This window comes from Rosa chinensis, chromosome 2 (assembly GCF_002994745.2).
Source record: "Rosa chinensis cultivar Old Blush chromosome 2, RchiOBHm-V2, whole genome shotgun sequence".
Taxonomy (NCBI): Eukaryota; Viridiplantae; Streptophyta; class Magnoliopsida; order Rosales; family Rosaceae; genus Rosa; species Rosa chinensis.
The window spans coordinates 6,425,746-6,441,061 of NC_037089.1; the positions used below are offsets into that span (position 1 = coordinate 6,425,746).

The 15,316-nt window shown below is 36.5% G+C and overlaps 2 protein-coding genes across 2 annotated transcripts; one reads left to right on the top strand and one right to left on the bottom strand.

Annotated features, from left to right (window-relative positions):
- On the top strand, positions 1-1,940 carry LOC112187080 (transcription factor MYBS3). Its single transcript, XM_024325719.2, has 3 exons — positions 1-650; positions 832-1,028; positions 1,146-1,940. Exons 1-3 carry the CDS (start codon positions 296-298, stop codon positions 1,623-1,625), a joined length of 1,032 nt encoding a protein of 343 aa, XP_024181487.1. The 5' UTR covers positions 1-295; the 3' UTR covers positions 1,626-1,940.
- A 6,319-nt stretch (positions 1,941-8,259) lies between these two features.
- Positions 8,260-14,646, bottom strand: LOC112183407 (K(+) efflux antiporter 4). The gene is made up of 20 exons (XM_024321779.2): positions 13,968-14,646; positions 13,660-13,703; positions 13,427-13,485; positions 13,219-13,297; positions 12,967-13,028; positions 12,800-12,875; positions 12,535-12,609; positions 12,006-12,077; positions 11,826-11,909; positions 11,532-11,600; positions 11,153-11,230; positions 10,935-11,023; positions 10,660-10,756; positions 10,525-10,578; positions 10,144-10,239; positions 9,527-9,715; positions 9,358-9,435; positions 9,176-9,220; positions 8,882-8,971; positions 8,260-8,756 (listed from the first exon to the last, which is right to left on the bottom strand). The coding sequence occupies exons 1-20, from the start codon at positions 14,182-14,184 to the stop codon at positions 8,676-8,678; spliced, it is 1,734 nt and encodes a 577-aa protein (XP_024177547.1). The 5' UTR covers positions 14,185-14,646; the 3' UTR covers positions 8,260-8,675.
- Between the last annotated feature and the right edge of the window lie 670 nt (positions 14,647-15,316).

Consider the following 15,316-nt stretch of genomic DNA (forward strand, 5'->3'; position numbering starts at 1 on the left):
TTTTGTTTAGAACCCAAGTTGGAAAATATCCAAACAATAAACAAAGTCCATCCAATCATCTTCTCTTGGTGTGCATCCATTTTCATAAACCCCACCCCATCATCATATCATATATACCACCAAACATATCAGCTACCTCTCTATCAATCTCTACTTTTTCCCATTTCTCTCCTCTCTCTCTCTCTCTCTCTCTCTCTAGTTTCATTGGGTTTGGAATTGTGGTGGTGTCGGCTGTTAACAGTTTGAGATAATTTAGTTCAGGAGGTAGCAATTGGTGCTAATTGTCTCTTCAGAAATGGGCAGAAAGTGCTCACATTGTGGAAACATGGGCCATAATTCAAGGACCTGTACAAATTTCAGAGGCAGTTCCACTGCTGGTTTTGTTGGTACTACTCCTCATGGATTCAGGCTCTTCGGTGTTCAAGTTCATCATCATGATCATATGTCATCTTCAGTATCTTCTTTTAATGCCATGGACATGATGATGAAGAAAAGCTTTAGCATGGATTGCTTGCCCACATCTTCAGCCTCATCATCATCCCCATCCTCTTCAAGGATATCCATTGATAATGAAAATTCTGATCATCACAAAGCCTCCATTGGTTATGTCTCTGATGGCCTCATATGTCGTGCCCAAGACAGGAAAAAGGGTACTTACCTTTTCCATAATCTTCTTCTTTTCTTAAGTTTTGTTCGGTAACATAGCTGGATTTTGGTTATTTTCATCATTGTTATTGAACAATTTAAGAACCTTGTTGTTATGAACCCGTTTCTATATATGTCGGTAACATGCTAGACTATCTGACAAAAGAATATATTTGGTTATTTTAGGAGTTCCGTGGACAGAAGAGGAGCACAGAACATTTCTGATGGGGCTTGAGAAGTTAGGGAAGGGCGACTGGAGAGGAATCTCTAGGAACTATGTGACCACAAGAACACCAACTCAAGTTGCTAGTCATGCTCAGAAGTATTTTCTCAGGCAAGCAACCCTCACCAAGAAGAAGCGTCGTTCAAGCCTCTTCGATATGGTACGTACTTAACGAATCGAACTTTATATTTCATATATATGCATCAGTTATTTAGTTAATTAAATCTTAAATGGAAACTAATTGATTTTCTGTATGCTATTATTGTGTTTATGACAGTTTGGGAGCAATGGCCGTAATCCACAATCCCAGCCAAGTAGTATCGATCAAGCTCATTGTGTTAACAATATTCCAACAACCCCACAAAGTCAAAGTAATATTCAGCTTCAACTTAGTACTACTACTACCTCAGCAGCCCAAAATCTAAAACCATCAGTTCATCAGCAAAAACCAGCTGACTACAGCAGTTCTACTCCTCCTTTAGGCAGTATACGTGATCCTGATCGCGCTATGCCTGGATGGATTTACGGGTTGATCGATTCCCAGCTGAAATATTCAAATGCAGCTTCATCATCAAAACCCAGCACTAGTAATATTCCACCACCACCACCACCACCATCAGTAGTACCAGATCATCTAGAGCTGACGCTCGCTGCGCCGGTTGTTAGGCCTTTGGATTTGGATCAAAATAGATCGTCGTCGTCGTCTTCCCCGACATCTGGCCCTCTCCTCAATATTGGACCTATTAGTGTTACTTGATCCTAGAATTATTATAGTAATCATGAAGATCATTTTTGACGTACGTTAACCCAAGAATCCTAGCTAGCTCTAGCTGAAGAGGATCAAGGAACATGTTATTAATTCATCGGGCTCTTTTACTTATAATATAACGTTAGTACGTTCTTAGTTTTTTTTTTCTTCTTTATCCATCTTATTTCTCTTGAATAAACGGATCATGTATCCATGACATCATTATGGTAGTAGTAATTAACTGGTTAGCTCTCTATATTAATTTATGGTGCTTGGGCTAACCATGTATTAGTTTTGTTAATTACAGGTTACAATAATTGGCGACCTCTATCTTTAATCCTTTATTTTAGAATTAATCAAATTAATAGCAAGTGACGGAAGACAACATATCTCTAAGGCCCCGTTAATCATGGTATGAAATGGGAATTAATTTCATTTTCCATTCAGATGTGCCGAATTTAGTTGTAATTAGAGATTGGAAAGGAAATAAAAAATGAGATATGACTGGAAATTAACTCCCTAATAAAGCCTGAATAGAATTACCTAGTGAGGGGTGGTATTCTTTTTCCATTTCCCACTGTCGAAGGTAAAATTACATTAATTATCCCTCTAAAAATTTATACCCCCTCACCAATATTCCTTATAAATTGATGTACTTTAATTAGTAAAAGGGTGTTATTGAAAATTATAATTTCATATTTCATTTTTATGACTTACCAAACACTACAATAGAAATGAAAAATTAATTTTAAAATTTAATTTCCAGTAATGTTCTAAGCACCCACATGAAAATACCAAAATATATCCCATTCCATATCCGTTTGGAAAGAAAAATAAATTTTTTTCTAATTTTGACATTTCTGCTAACTAAACAGGGCCTAAAGTCTAAACACTAAATAAGGATAATGGCATCTTCCTCATGACTAGTACGAGAAACTCAAATTGGATACCCAACCATTATTGGAGTTTCTGTTCACTAGGTTTATTTTAATCACGGGCTAACTAGCAATAGCAATTTTTCAAAATGACAAGCAACATAGATAACCAACCAGTCGATCACCTCCTAAGAATGGACAGGTCTGACAAGTGACAACTAGAATTAACATAAACATTGTTCAGTCAATGTTTAATTATGACATAAATACAGTCTTAGACTTTATTGATTGATTATCAACCTGCACAAGTTTGTGCATGCAATAATTAAGAAGTAAGGTCCAGCTAATGTTTGTGAAGACCAAGGTTTTAGGAGCATTCCACCTCTCATTTTTAAGCAGCATCATGTATTCATGTTTATAGCTAGGGAACACTTTGCAGTAGTGAAAGGCGATACAGGCTGCTGGTAGGTACATGTACGTGAATAAATACCCAGATAGAGACGTTACAGGCTTTTGGAAAATCCCAAATGACCGTATGGAAAATACATTCACAAAACTCTGAATTGGGACCAAAAATCATAATTTGGGACAATTTTAGGCCCTATTCTAAGAGCAGAGAAAGTATGCATTCAGTGATTTCTGTGTAGCTTCACCAATATAATTTACTGGGTGGTCCATTATATCACAAAACGTAGTTCTTGACTTTCAAGTCAATTAATATTATGCAATGAGGAAATTGAAGTCTAAGTCCAATATACTATGTAATATAAAAAACTGCACTAGTTCAGATTGCAGAAAACTATGGACTAATGGCCGGCCGTATAACAAGTCCTGAAAATATTCCCAAGACCCAAGACGCTGTAAGATTGAATATTTCACAGTCTGAAACTAGTCTATGAACTATTTCAATGCCATGACAGCAATTTAATTAGTTTTAAAGTTGTTCTAGTTTATTTCCAAGGGACCGAAATCTTGGAGAATTTTCTTCTGTCTAGGGTTTTGGATTGACCTCCAGAAAATCCATATCCATACGTGTATGTAAGATCAATCAATTAAAAAGACAAAAGTGTTATCAGCTTAGTTCTGTGACAACACAGCTTACACATGCATCGACCTATGGATATTACTTTTAGGATAAGGAAGAAATGAAGCTAGTCCACAAGCTCAAAAGAAAACACAGTATCGCATTCTAGGAGTTTCGATCGATCATGATCATGTCTAGCTACTAAAGTTAACAGCTTATAGATTTTGTATCTTTGTGTCAATTCCATCAAAAGGGCTAGCTACAAGTTCAAGTGGGGTTACATCGTAGAAGTGGGACTTCGATCGGAGATTAAATTACAAGCTCACAAATCCGTCTTTTTCTAATACAAAGAATAAACAGATCTCAAAAAAGAATATGAGAATCAAACTCTATATATATATATATATATATAACTCTATATATATATATATATATATATATATTTGAGTTTTAGGTCTCTTTTCGGTCGCATATTCACATTTCGACCGTTCAGTTTTTAGGTACTAGTGTATAGATCATCTCTGCAAATTTTCAGCCAAATTGATGATCGTTAAGGTATCTAACTCGATTAAACCAATCGAAAGACTGAATCTGTCAACCTGAACCGTACTAGCTTTAAGGCAGTAATCAATGTCTTAACAATGATCAATTTGGCTGAAAATTTGCAGAGATGATCTGTATACTAGTACCTAAAAACTGAACGGTCGAGATGTGGATGTGCGACCAAAAAGTGACCAAAAACTCGAAGTTCACACTTTAATTTCAAAGCGAACCTCCACTATGGATAGGATCTGATATATATATACAAGCTGGTTCTGAAGCGGACGTCCGCACTTCGCTAAAGTGCGGACGGCGACGGCTGCTCAGGGCTTGGCAGACGGAGGCCGGAGGCATTCCAGACGGTTCTGGGCAGCGATCGAGGTCGGAGGAGGTCGAGGTTGCAGGTTCTGGGCAGCGACTCAACCTGCAATTGCAACTTTCTGGGCGGAGCTGCAACCTCGTCGTCGGCGACTCCACCCAACTGCAGACCGGTCCGTCCTACCCCTGGCCTCCATCCTGCACGCGGCGCGGCGCCGTCGAAACTTGATCGAGGCTGCTGTGTCGACGTCCGCACTTTAGCAACAATACGGACGTCTTCTTTGGAACCGCTCCATACACACACACACACACACACACTAATTCCAACTAATACACATCTTGTACTTGCTTAGCCAAAAAAGGAACTAGTCTTATACTTTTTTAATACTATGTTTTTTTTTTTTGGTCTGATTTTTTAATTATATGTAAGGAAATGAATATATACTTACAAATTGGTACTGATATTGTAGAATTTACTTAGATCTCTTCTGTCTCTATTTGTGTGCATAAATAAATACGACCTGTCATATTTATTATCACTTTTAAATTACAGGGACATTTCAACCAACACTGTTATGTCTTCTTTAATACCTGTAACTATCTCTGTGGTGTCCAATTATTTGGAACCTTCACCCAAATCGAAACCCACACATTAATGTTCACATGAATCTTGTGGAGGATAGGACTTTGTTTCTTATAGCAGGTGAGTACAAAGTTTCATTTATCTTTAAGATCCCTAGCTATTTCCAGATCTATATATATATATATAGACATTTATGTCATAATATTGATCATGTCATTGTATTGGAAGTTCAGCTGCAAAATGACTCCAGGTAGCTTCAACTTGTTTACCATTTTTATTTGCTATATTTCAACTAGCTACCTTGTTCACTTTCTTGGGTAATCTTGTTTGAATCAATTTAGGTTTTTTTTTTTTTTTTGACTTTGTCAAGGGGAACTCAAAAACTTCTTAGGCCCAAGATAAAACCCCTTTGGCGCATGTGAAATGCTCAAACTGTGCATTGCAGCACAGTGTCTGACCACTTTGACAACTTCGGGGTTCGAACCTAGGTTGGGGAGCACACTCAACTAGGCAAAAACCAGGGGCGGCCCTGGGGGTGTTCAAGTAGAGCAGCCGCACAAGGCCTCCGGTTTTTGAAGGCCTCATAATTCAATTTTGTAATGGCTTTTGATAAAATATATTTATCAAGAATGTTGAAACCTATTGAACTGTTTTTCAATTCAGTTGGCAACTTTACCTTAAGTTGATTGGCTTGGTTGGTCTTGGGTTCAAAACCCATGGGTGGTGGTTAGCTCTGGTTAATTTTTCTTTGCTTTTTTTTTTTTTTCTGATCTTCTCTCTTCTTTTAATAATTTTTTTTCCTTTTTTCTTTTCATTCCTAAGGCCTCTCTACTTTCTTCTTTGATCTTGTGTTATGTTTCTTGACTCTTTTTTCTCTCTCTATATTTTTCCTTCCTTGTTTATGTTTTTAAGTCTCCACTATTTTTTTCTTCTATTTATACCAAACATTTTTTTCTTAATTCTTCTAATTGAGATCGTGATTAATAAGGCATCATTTAAAATTTCACACTAGACCTCTTAATTTTCAGAACCGGGCCTGCAAGAACCATCAGGCCACTTGTAGACTTGCAGTGGTTAAATTAATTTAGGCATAAACCTAAAGCACAATTTCTTTTAACCCATATTTCACAAACTAATGACATGAGCTAGGTCATGAAGGCACATAATGTAGTATGATGTCATCTCATCAACGTGAATTGGATAATAAAATTTATAGTAATTACATAACGCTTTAGAACTACGAATTAGCTAATTCATATTATAAGCTAATTGGTCTCTTAACCTTTACTATTATTTAATGACTTAAATAATGTCAAAATAAAAATCAAATTTAAGATAACATATCCAACTCAAAACCGATCAAATTATTAATGAAAAGAAAAACCAGAGATGTCAACAAACCCTAAACCTAAACCTTAATTACAAGCCCCATTTTTAATCTTATATTATGATTTTTTTTTTTTTTTAAGGAAACTTACATTATGATTATTATACTTGCAAGCTTCGTTCATAGCATAGCCATTGCACCAAGCTACAAGAATGAGGTAGCTCATGTGGGTACGTATATTGAATACGTGATGGTGATCATCGATCAGCTTCTTAATTATTAATTATCACCCAATAAACTAAGATGGCGTACTAAGTAATTAATGGCTAGTGAACAATCTATATCAGTTAAACGTGGATTACCCACTATTATAGTTTTGCTGATGGAGAAATTGCCCTTGAACATTTCTTTTCTCATTAATTAGTCCTTTAATCTGCTTTCGCTGCCTTAATTGATTAATTAATCTATACTTAATTTTGTATACATATTGGAGATCAATATTGCTGGCATGGAATTCTAAAAATAAAAGTTTTAAAGTGCTCTGAAGTATTTTTTATTTTTTAACTTTGTCAATGGGAACCCAAAAGCTTTGTATATCCAAGATAAACTCATTCGGCGCATATGAAATGCTCAAACTGTGCATTGCAGCACAGTATTGAAACTCTAGAACATAAAACTATTAGATTGTAACTTGTTTGAGGTATGCCCCCGTACCCAATGAGTTAAGTCACTAATTTTGAACTTCAAAATTTCAATACTCCGATACATTATAGAACACCTCATTTCTAAAAATGAGTTGATTCACACGTTCGTATATAAATTCTTATGGAGATCTTCATATCTTTAAAAATACCATTTACACCTCTATTTTTTTTTTTTTGTATCTTTTCTCATGGGTCATTTGCACCTTACTTAAAATAATGAACATGGTTTACCCCCAATAGACATAGATTATGCTTTTTTTTTTCTTTCTCTTTCAATTTTGTCGATGTCCCTGATCATCTTTAATATGGTGCGTTATGCATGGCTAATTAATTAACTTTTGCTTTCATACGTAGGTCAACTTTGTATGGGATTTCTTTAAGGTACAGAAACCTACAACTATTAGTACTTTATGTTACCTGTAATTATCAGTGAGATTACAGTTTCTTTTTCTTTGAAGTTTTGTCTGTTTTTCATATTATTCACATTTGTTGACAGATGAATATAGTAACTTGTCGATCTGCTAAATTAAAACCTGCGTAGTGTTAATCAAGGACTGATTACACTAATCAAAGGATAGTCTTCACCACGTCACGTCAATCACGTTGCTACATATTCATTATTTATGGATCCGACTTGTTTTCCAAATGTCTTATAAGTTATAAGAGTCTTCAGAACTGTACTTTTTTACAAAAATTAATTTTTCATTTGGCTTAAAACTTGACCCGATTTGTGCCAACTTTATTTTCTTAAAAGATCCTCTCTCTTTTTTCTTCCAACTTTTTGAAACCTTCATGCACAAGTGATGAAGAAGGCATGCCAAGAAAACCAATCCCATTATTTTCCAAGCGCAAAATCCTAGTTTTTTTACGCTCATTGTGTGATTCCTAAATACTGAGCCCAAGGTTCTTCCAAATTTCTTTTAGGAGTCTTGGGGACTCGCTTTTCTACAAAACTAGTTTTCCTCCTCGATCTGGCCCGATTTGTGCCATCACTAGTTAATGTCTGTATTATCATTGCTCAATAGTTTTCCTCGTATTAAAAATTGATCGATTATACAAACAGTACTAGTGGAAGCTGTAATGCAAGCGTGACTGCTGATATAAGGACCTATGATACAGAGATGAACTGATGACAGGAGAAACAGAGAAGAGAAATATAAGCATGTCTGTAATTTCTATGAGGTCATCTCTCTGTTTCCTTAAGAAATCACAGTGTATATACATTTGCCAAACAAATTATTGAAACAACAAAACATAAACCTTACACAGAGAAAAAGAAAATTGTAGTTCTATTGCAAAGGAAGAATCCATGATACATTGTTGATTGGAAACAACACTGATCTACTAGAGGAAACAAAAGCAAGAAAGGTCAGCGAAAACAAAACAAAAATTTTCGACCTCAGGAAGGGACGAAGCGGGCAAGCAGATAATTTACATTACAAAATGGGCACTATTTTACAAGAGAAAAGTTACCGTGCTGTTTTTTTTTCTCAATTAGTATTTATATGATTCACTCTTGCTCCTTCAGTAAGATGAACGGAAAGTAGGCAACAGTCGGGGAGCTTTGCTATATACACAAATTCAGTCAGTCGACCTCCTTTGCACTCTGAAATACCGTCCTTCAGATTATCAACTCCAAAGGCTGAATAGTGCGATTGTCTGGTCATTGTTTTTTTTTTTTTTTAACATCATAAATGATGAGATTCTTGGACCAAGAAAGCAATACGCTTAGCACCATCTGAGCGAAAGCTATCTCCTTTGAAGCCAATCTGGGAGGAGAAACCATATTTAAGATACCTCAAAATATTTGCTCCAACAAGAACTATGCACAACTGTAAACAGGGACATTTCCACACGGTGAAAATTCATCACGTATTTAAGTGCAGACCATTACCTCACTTAGGCTATCAGGGGAGAGCCACCGCAACAACACCCCAAGATGAACAACAGCAGGAATCATCTTGAACAGCAATGGTGTAGTGACCTGCATTATTACAATATAAAAATCAACAATTCCAACAAATAGCAATTGAAAAGAAATTGACAGGAATTGGCTATTTCCAAAAGTAGATAGAAACGGTTTTATTTACAATAACAGGTAGACACTAGGAGTATCAGCGAAAGGAAGATTGATTGCAAACTGTGCCACAAATCATAATTTAATATATATCATAAATAGCTAACATACCAGACTAAGAGCTGTTGTGCCTAGAAGTAACACATACAGTTTACCCTGCAGTAGTGACCGAAATTCAGTTAGAATGTAAGTTCATGTTAAGGTTTAATTCCTAGATTAAGTGCGAAATGTAAGAAAATTAACTGCAATTTGAACAAATTCTTAGAAGGGCAATTTACAGGTGAAGCACCCACCTCTACCAGATGAAGATTAGAAGCGCGGCTGAGTAAAACAAAAGCAAATTCTCCGATTTGTGCCAAAGACATTCCAACCTACAGATGGGATAACATAAGGCTCCCTCCGTCAATAAAATGTATGAAATAAATGAATATAAAGCTCTCTTAGCAGTTTTTGAAATCTTACAAGAAGGGAAGTCTTGTTGTTGTATCCAAATCCCTTGACAACAGTAGCAACCACTACAGTTTTTACGATGATTACCAATGTAACAGCTGCTAATAAAATATCAACATGATTCCAAAGGAAATGAACATCTATTAACATCCCAATGCTAGCGAGAAAAAGAGCGGCAAACATATTGCGAATGGGCTCAACCTGCATGACAGAAACAAAGACACAAAGAAGAGCAACAAGATTAGTCTCTTCAATTAAAAAATTACAATCGGTGAGGAAAAGTCAATTTTCTGTACATTCAACACTATGTTTTAGAAACTCAAGCATGATTACAGCTGCTGAATTTATTAATCCTGTTTCATCTTTGAGAAGCAAAAAAAAATATTTAATAGAAACAATTTGGAAGCTTGTATTCTTTTCTCGCTCTCTCAAACATTCACTTGTTCCTAACATGAAAGTCTTAATACATGAGTATCACAATGATAGGAAAAGTCTTATGTGATACATATACTAGAAATTGAAGCATACAAGGAAAGGAAAAAAGGGAGAAAACATGAAAAAAGACAAAAAAAAAAAAAAACTTAGGCACCCCACAACTTCTCAAGTACATATGTACAAAAATACCTTACCTGTTCAAGTGTATGTTGACCAAGATCAGTTGTTGATATCATTACTCCTGCCGCAAAGGAACCCAGTTCAAGACTTAAACCCAGCTTATCACTACACTGAAATGAGATAAGAAGGCATGTATTATAGTGTCTCTGCAGGGAGGCATTAGATAGATGCTGTAGACCCAAGGTACTTGAGGGCAGGCGTCAAACCATGACACCCCCCGCCCCCCCCCCCCCCCCCCCCCAGCCCCCACAAAACACACACACACCAACAAAAAAAAAATAAAAAAATTACTCGGTGAAAGGATAGTAAAACAGTCCAATCCTATAAGTTGTGTATATTAACTGCAATAATATGTATGAGGTCCGTAGATGTAAAAAGTAGGAAACAAGACAAACCCAAGCGACAAGTAAGCAGAATGCCACAGCTGCCAATTGATAGAGTTCATTAGTCTGCACATAAAAGAAAAATGTCCATAACATAATCTGTAAGGTACAGCATCGAGGTTGATCAAAATGAAAACTTGTCAATACCTGAGAAGATAGGCTTATCATAAGCTTAAGGAACCATGGTACACAAGAACGTGATAATATTGATAATGTAGCCAAAAATGTAAGCAAGACCACCAACCTGTAATAATTAAAGGAGTATGTGAAATGAGACATGAGGCACTTATGCACAATTCATATAGATTTATATGCATGAAAACAAGATAAAAGGTGTTGAGTTGTTTGTGCATTAGACAGGGGCATTTATCATCAATTGCATAAACCTTTATAATGGGATCCCTTATTCCATCTTTACTTACGATTTGGTCATGGATATTACTCCTTGAAGAATACCCGAAGTGCCACCAAGAACTGGAAGCAGAGCAAATAGCAAACCCACAGCACAGTCCTAGTACGTTACAGTTTTGAAACAGTGAGAAATCATAAGTCTGAATTTTACAAGTTTTCTTTATAATACTAAGTAGCACATGCTTAGTAGTGAACTAGTGATATGCTGCAAACTGAAAAATTTATGAACCTGCATTATAAGAGTGCCAACTGTGACTTGACCATGAAGAGCATTAATACTATTTCTTTCCATCAAGAATTTCAAAACCTGCAGATCCAAAAAGATGAGATTAACAAGAAAATGTCGACCTTTCAATATCTAATATATCCTACTACCAAATACCATTTACATATCAGCATCACCCTTCTTATACAATAAGAAGAAAAATAAAACTCCATACATTCATATACAAACTATTTTAAAGCAGTTTAATGTCCCATAAGCATAAAAGGAAGACTACTACAACCCGTTTGCAAGGATTAAAAACTGAACAGGTAATTAAATCATACATTTTCCCAAAGGTAATAACAGAAGAAAATATACAGATGTCAGTGCAAAAGATAGTTACCACTGCTGTCGAAGACATAGAAAGAAATGCACCAACAAATACCCCTTCAGAAGGTCTTCCACCACATAACTGGAAATAATATGCAGCTGTGCAGCGTTAGAACATTGGGAGAAGTGGAAAAAATGACAGAAGTATAAATAATTATAATGCATCTTTGCTTAGTTTTATATTCCAGGTTAAAGTATGATCATTTGCAGTCTAATTGGATAACAAGTGAATTCACACTTGATAATTTTTTTCAAAAGCATTCTTTCCGCATCAAATACGTAGCGTTGATTAAGATGCTAGACTTACCGAGGCTGTTATTCCACACAAGCACATAAATAGGAAAGTCTGCAGTAAACCTCCCAAAACAGCCACTGCTCGAACAACCCGAAGCTGCAAACTTGAAGAGGGGAGGGTAGAATCATGACCTAAATTAATTGACAAACAAGATTGCAAATGTATACCACAACACTAAGGTTACATGCCAACCTTAGCAGCTGAGAATTCCAGGCCCAATGCAAAAAGAAGAAATATCACTCCAAACTGAGCCACTGTCTCAACCTGCATGCTTGTTTTAATAAGAAAATGAAAGTAATACGTATGAAGCCTTATAATGGCAAATAAAGAATATATTATATGACAACTATTAATAGTGAAGTGTACGTAGCAGAAGTATACCCATATTTTTCCTTTCTTGCATTTTTTTCGATAACAAAGAAAATCAACCAAATACCAAGAAGCTTATTACAGTTTTTACGCATATTTGTGCACTTAATTGGAATGTAGTGCATGAAAAGTCAAGTAGTGTTTGAAAAATTAATGACAAAGAATGAAAAGAAACTTATAGATCCACCTAAACTGAATGGCAAAAGACCGAACTAGTATAACATGAGTATTCATGATTTTGAATCTGCTAATGGAACAACTGAAAACATAATCCTGAAGAAGCGGTCAATAGGGGCAGCGCAAAAAAAAAAAAAAAAATCAGCCAAGCAAAATAGGAATAAAGACAACATACTTGGACCATTTCACTGACAAAACTCAAGCCTCCTGGTCCAATGGCAGATCCTGCTAGTAAGTATCCAGTAATGACCTGAAAACATTCGAAAGTAAAGAGAGATAAATTTTTGGAGAAGAAGCGGATCTAGAAGCAAAGAAAAAACTGTGTACAAATGCCAAGGACTTATCCTCCCATTCAAAATAAATAAGTCAATAAAATAAAAATCCCAATCTTTAAAAGAATTCACTAGAGTCTAAGCAAAATTCTGTGATAGAGGACATACAGGTTGTCCAGCACAGGCGAAGGCAATGCCACCACATGTTGCAGAGACAATGACAACTACCAGATCTGATATCAGTCTGTAACATGAAGAGGATATATCAGCAAACCTTTTCTGCCACTTATATATAAATGGCAATTGAAACAACGGCAAAAGAATTGTAAGCTGACCTCAAGTCCACTTGCAGCACAGGATACTTTGACTTGAGATTGGATATAATAAAAACATTATCCTGATAAAAAGGATGACAAAAAATAAGCATGTCAAAAAGTATCCACTTCAAGCCCAAGACGTTGTAAATATTTACCATTATGGCATCATCACTTTATACAAATCGTCTACATTCCCGTACTTTCTATGTTGCTTTTCTACATTACACCAATAAAATCATGATATGAATCAAAGACAAGCAGCAGATATACCTTGCGATCTATTAGTGTAGGCATATCTTCTGCTCCATTCTCATTCTCCAGATGGAAAACATCATGAAATTGAAATGACCTAACATAAGGCTCACAAAAATGTCAGCGAACACACTTCATGTAAACTATTTGATATTTCCAGCCACTTCCAATAATGGAAATCAACAAACATATTTCGTTTTTCTGTTCACAAGATAGAAGCACATACTTCTCCTCCTTGCTGTCATTTTTCTTGGACTTAACTCTAGCAACAGTCTCCAGAGTCGCCTAACAAACAAAACAACATCTTTTAAAATGCAGGCCGACGATTATGCGAAAGCACTCAGATAAACACATTAGTTACATCGACATTTTCCCTTTTTCGTTTTGAAATCATCAAGCACATGCATTGAACAGCACATTACTCTAAACTCACAAATGTCAGCTCGGCCGAGTACCTACCTGCTGTTCATTAACGCTATTATTGAAGCTACCGGAGTCCGCGGCTGCACAAGAAGACACAGTTCAGAAAACCATCTACACAAACTAAAAGCTTCAAATTTTATAACAATCCAATTTCTTCGTCGAAAACTAAATCTACCTATAATGTGAATTAAACTGCAAAGATAAACTCAGCAGCACCATAAGAATCGAAAGTTTCCATAATCAAACCAGACCTAGTAACTATGCATGAAATTGAAGGCAATGCAGTGGCAAATTAAGTCCGGAAATTCAAAATTCAATACAAGCAAGAATTGAAGAATTCGGACCTTGATTTTGCTCGTTCTCAGGGAACTCGCGCTCGAGAGCCCGATCAATCATGTTGGCGAAGCTGTCGTTACCAGATCTCGCCAGCGACGAGTTTTCCGACTCGGCATTGATCTCCTCCTCCAGCACCGAGTTCGACTCGGCCGAGGCCGCGACTGGGGATTCGAGCCGAGGAATAGTGACGAAGCAGAGACACAGCAGAGCGAGTCGGAGCCTCATTGCAGAGGCCTAGACTGTGCGGCGCGCAGTAATACGTCGTCGTTTTGGATTTGGTTATCTAGATTTCTCTGGTGGAGAGAACGAACGAACGAACGAGAGGGAAAAATTTTCAGTTGGGGGACGGAGGAAAGGAGCCGGTTTATGTGAAAGGACAAACTTGTCCTCCGAAGCAAGCAAGGTGTGGGATTCCAGGTGCTCACGCGCGAAGGGCATGAGCGTGTGGTACACCGAAAGGCACGCAGCGAGCGTGGCAGTGGGGTTAGTGTAGCGGCGTTTTCCTCACCGTTAGGAGAAGTAGGAAGATGTGGTGACGGCGCATGAAGGGCGATGCAGGTGCAAATTGGGTTGCTTTAGTTGCAGTTTCTCCGAATCTTTTTTCCGCGCGCTGTGGCGCAAGCCGGGGCAGGTGCTGCATGCGCTCATCTCGTGATACGGCATCGTTTTCTGTCACTCCTATCACTGTAGCGTACATATGAAAAATCCTTGTGAAATAATCGTTTTTTTTCTTCTCATAATTAAAAAATAATAATTATAAATATCAAAACGTCACAATGTTTTTAACCAAAAAAAAAAAAAACGGCACAATGTTTCTATATGATGTTGTTTTCTGAGATTTTGCTTTTGATTCAAGTCATTCTATTATGTTTCACATGTGGCTAAAATTCAAACCCCGTATAAAAGTGAGAATTTTTTAATATTTAATTTTTGTCTCACGTTGAGGTTGTCATCTAAACCCACTGTCTTAAGCGGTTACGTACTTCAGTAGATACAACTGAAAACTAGAATTTAGAACTAGCTGTAGAAGCTGCTATATGACTTAGTTGTGGCAAAGAAGATAGAGTTGAGTGCCCACATCTTTAAAATTTCATATGCTTTTATCGAAAGAAAAAAAATCGTAACAAAAACTTAAAAAATGCAATAAATCATAAAGTGTGATATTTACACAACTACATTCTAAACATTTGGATACCAAAATGGTGAAATGTAATTCACACAAGATATTCACGTTTTTTAAGTATTAATTTAAGCAGAACCAAATAGGGATATGGGCATGCAAGTACGAAATATTTAACGTACTCTAATCGCTTTGCCTAGACATACCCTTCAACCAAAGCAGACCAAGTTACTTGTA

What these genes read in the sequence shown, in the direction of transcription:
- LOC112187080 (XM_024325719.2), top strand. Translation starts at nt 296, where the DNA reads ATGGGCAGAAAGTGCTCACATTGTGGAAACATGGGCCATAATTCAAGG. An exon ending in TGCCCAAGACAGGAAAAAGG is followed by an intron (nt 651 to 831) that starts GTACTTACCTTT and finishes TGGTTATTTTAG; the next exon opens with GAGTTCCGTGGACAGAAGAG. An exon ending in GTTCAAGCCTCTTCGATATG is followed by an intron (nt 1,029 to 1,145) that starts GTACGTACTTAA and finishes TGTTTATGACAG; the next exon opens with TTTGGGAGCAATGGCCGTAA.
- LOC112183407 (XM_024321779.2), bottom strand. Translation starts at nt 14,184, where the DNA reads ATGAGGCTCCGACTCGCTCTGCTGTGTCTCTGCTTCGTCACTATTCCT. An exon ending in ATAGCGTTAATGAACAGCAG is followed by an intron (nt 13,486 to 13,659) that starts GTAGGTACTCGG and finishes TTTGTTTGTTAG; the next exon opens with GCGACTCTGGAGACTGTTGC. An exon ending in GTGCTGCAAGTGGACTTGAG is followed by an intron (nt 12,876 to 12,966) that starts GTCAGCTTACAA and finishes TTCATGTTACAG; the next exon opens with ACTGATATCAGATCTGGTAG.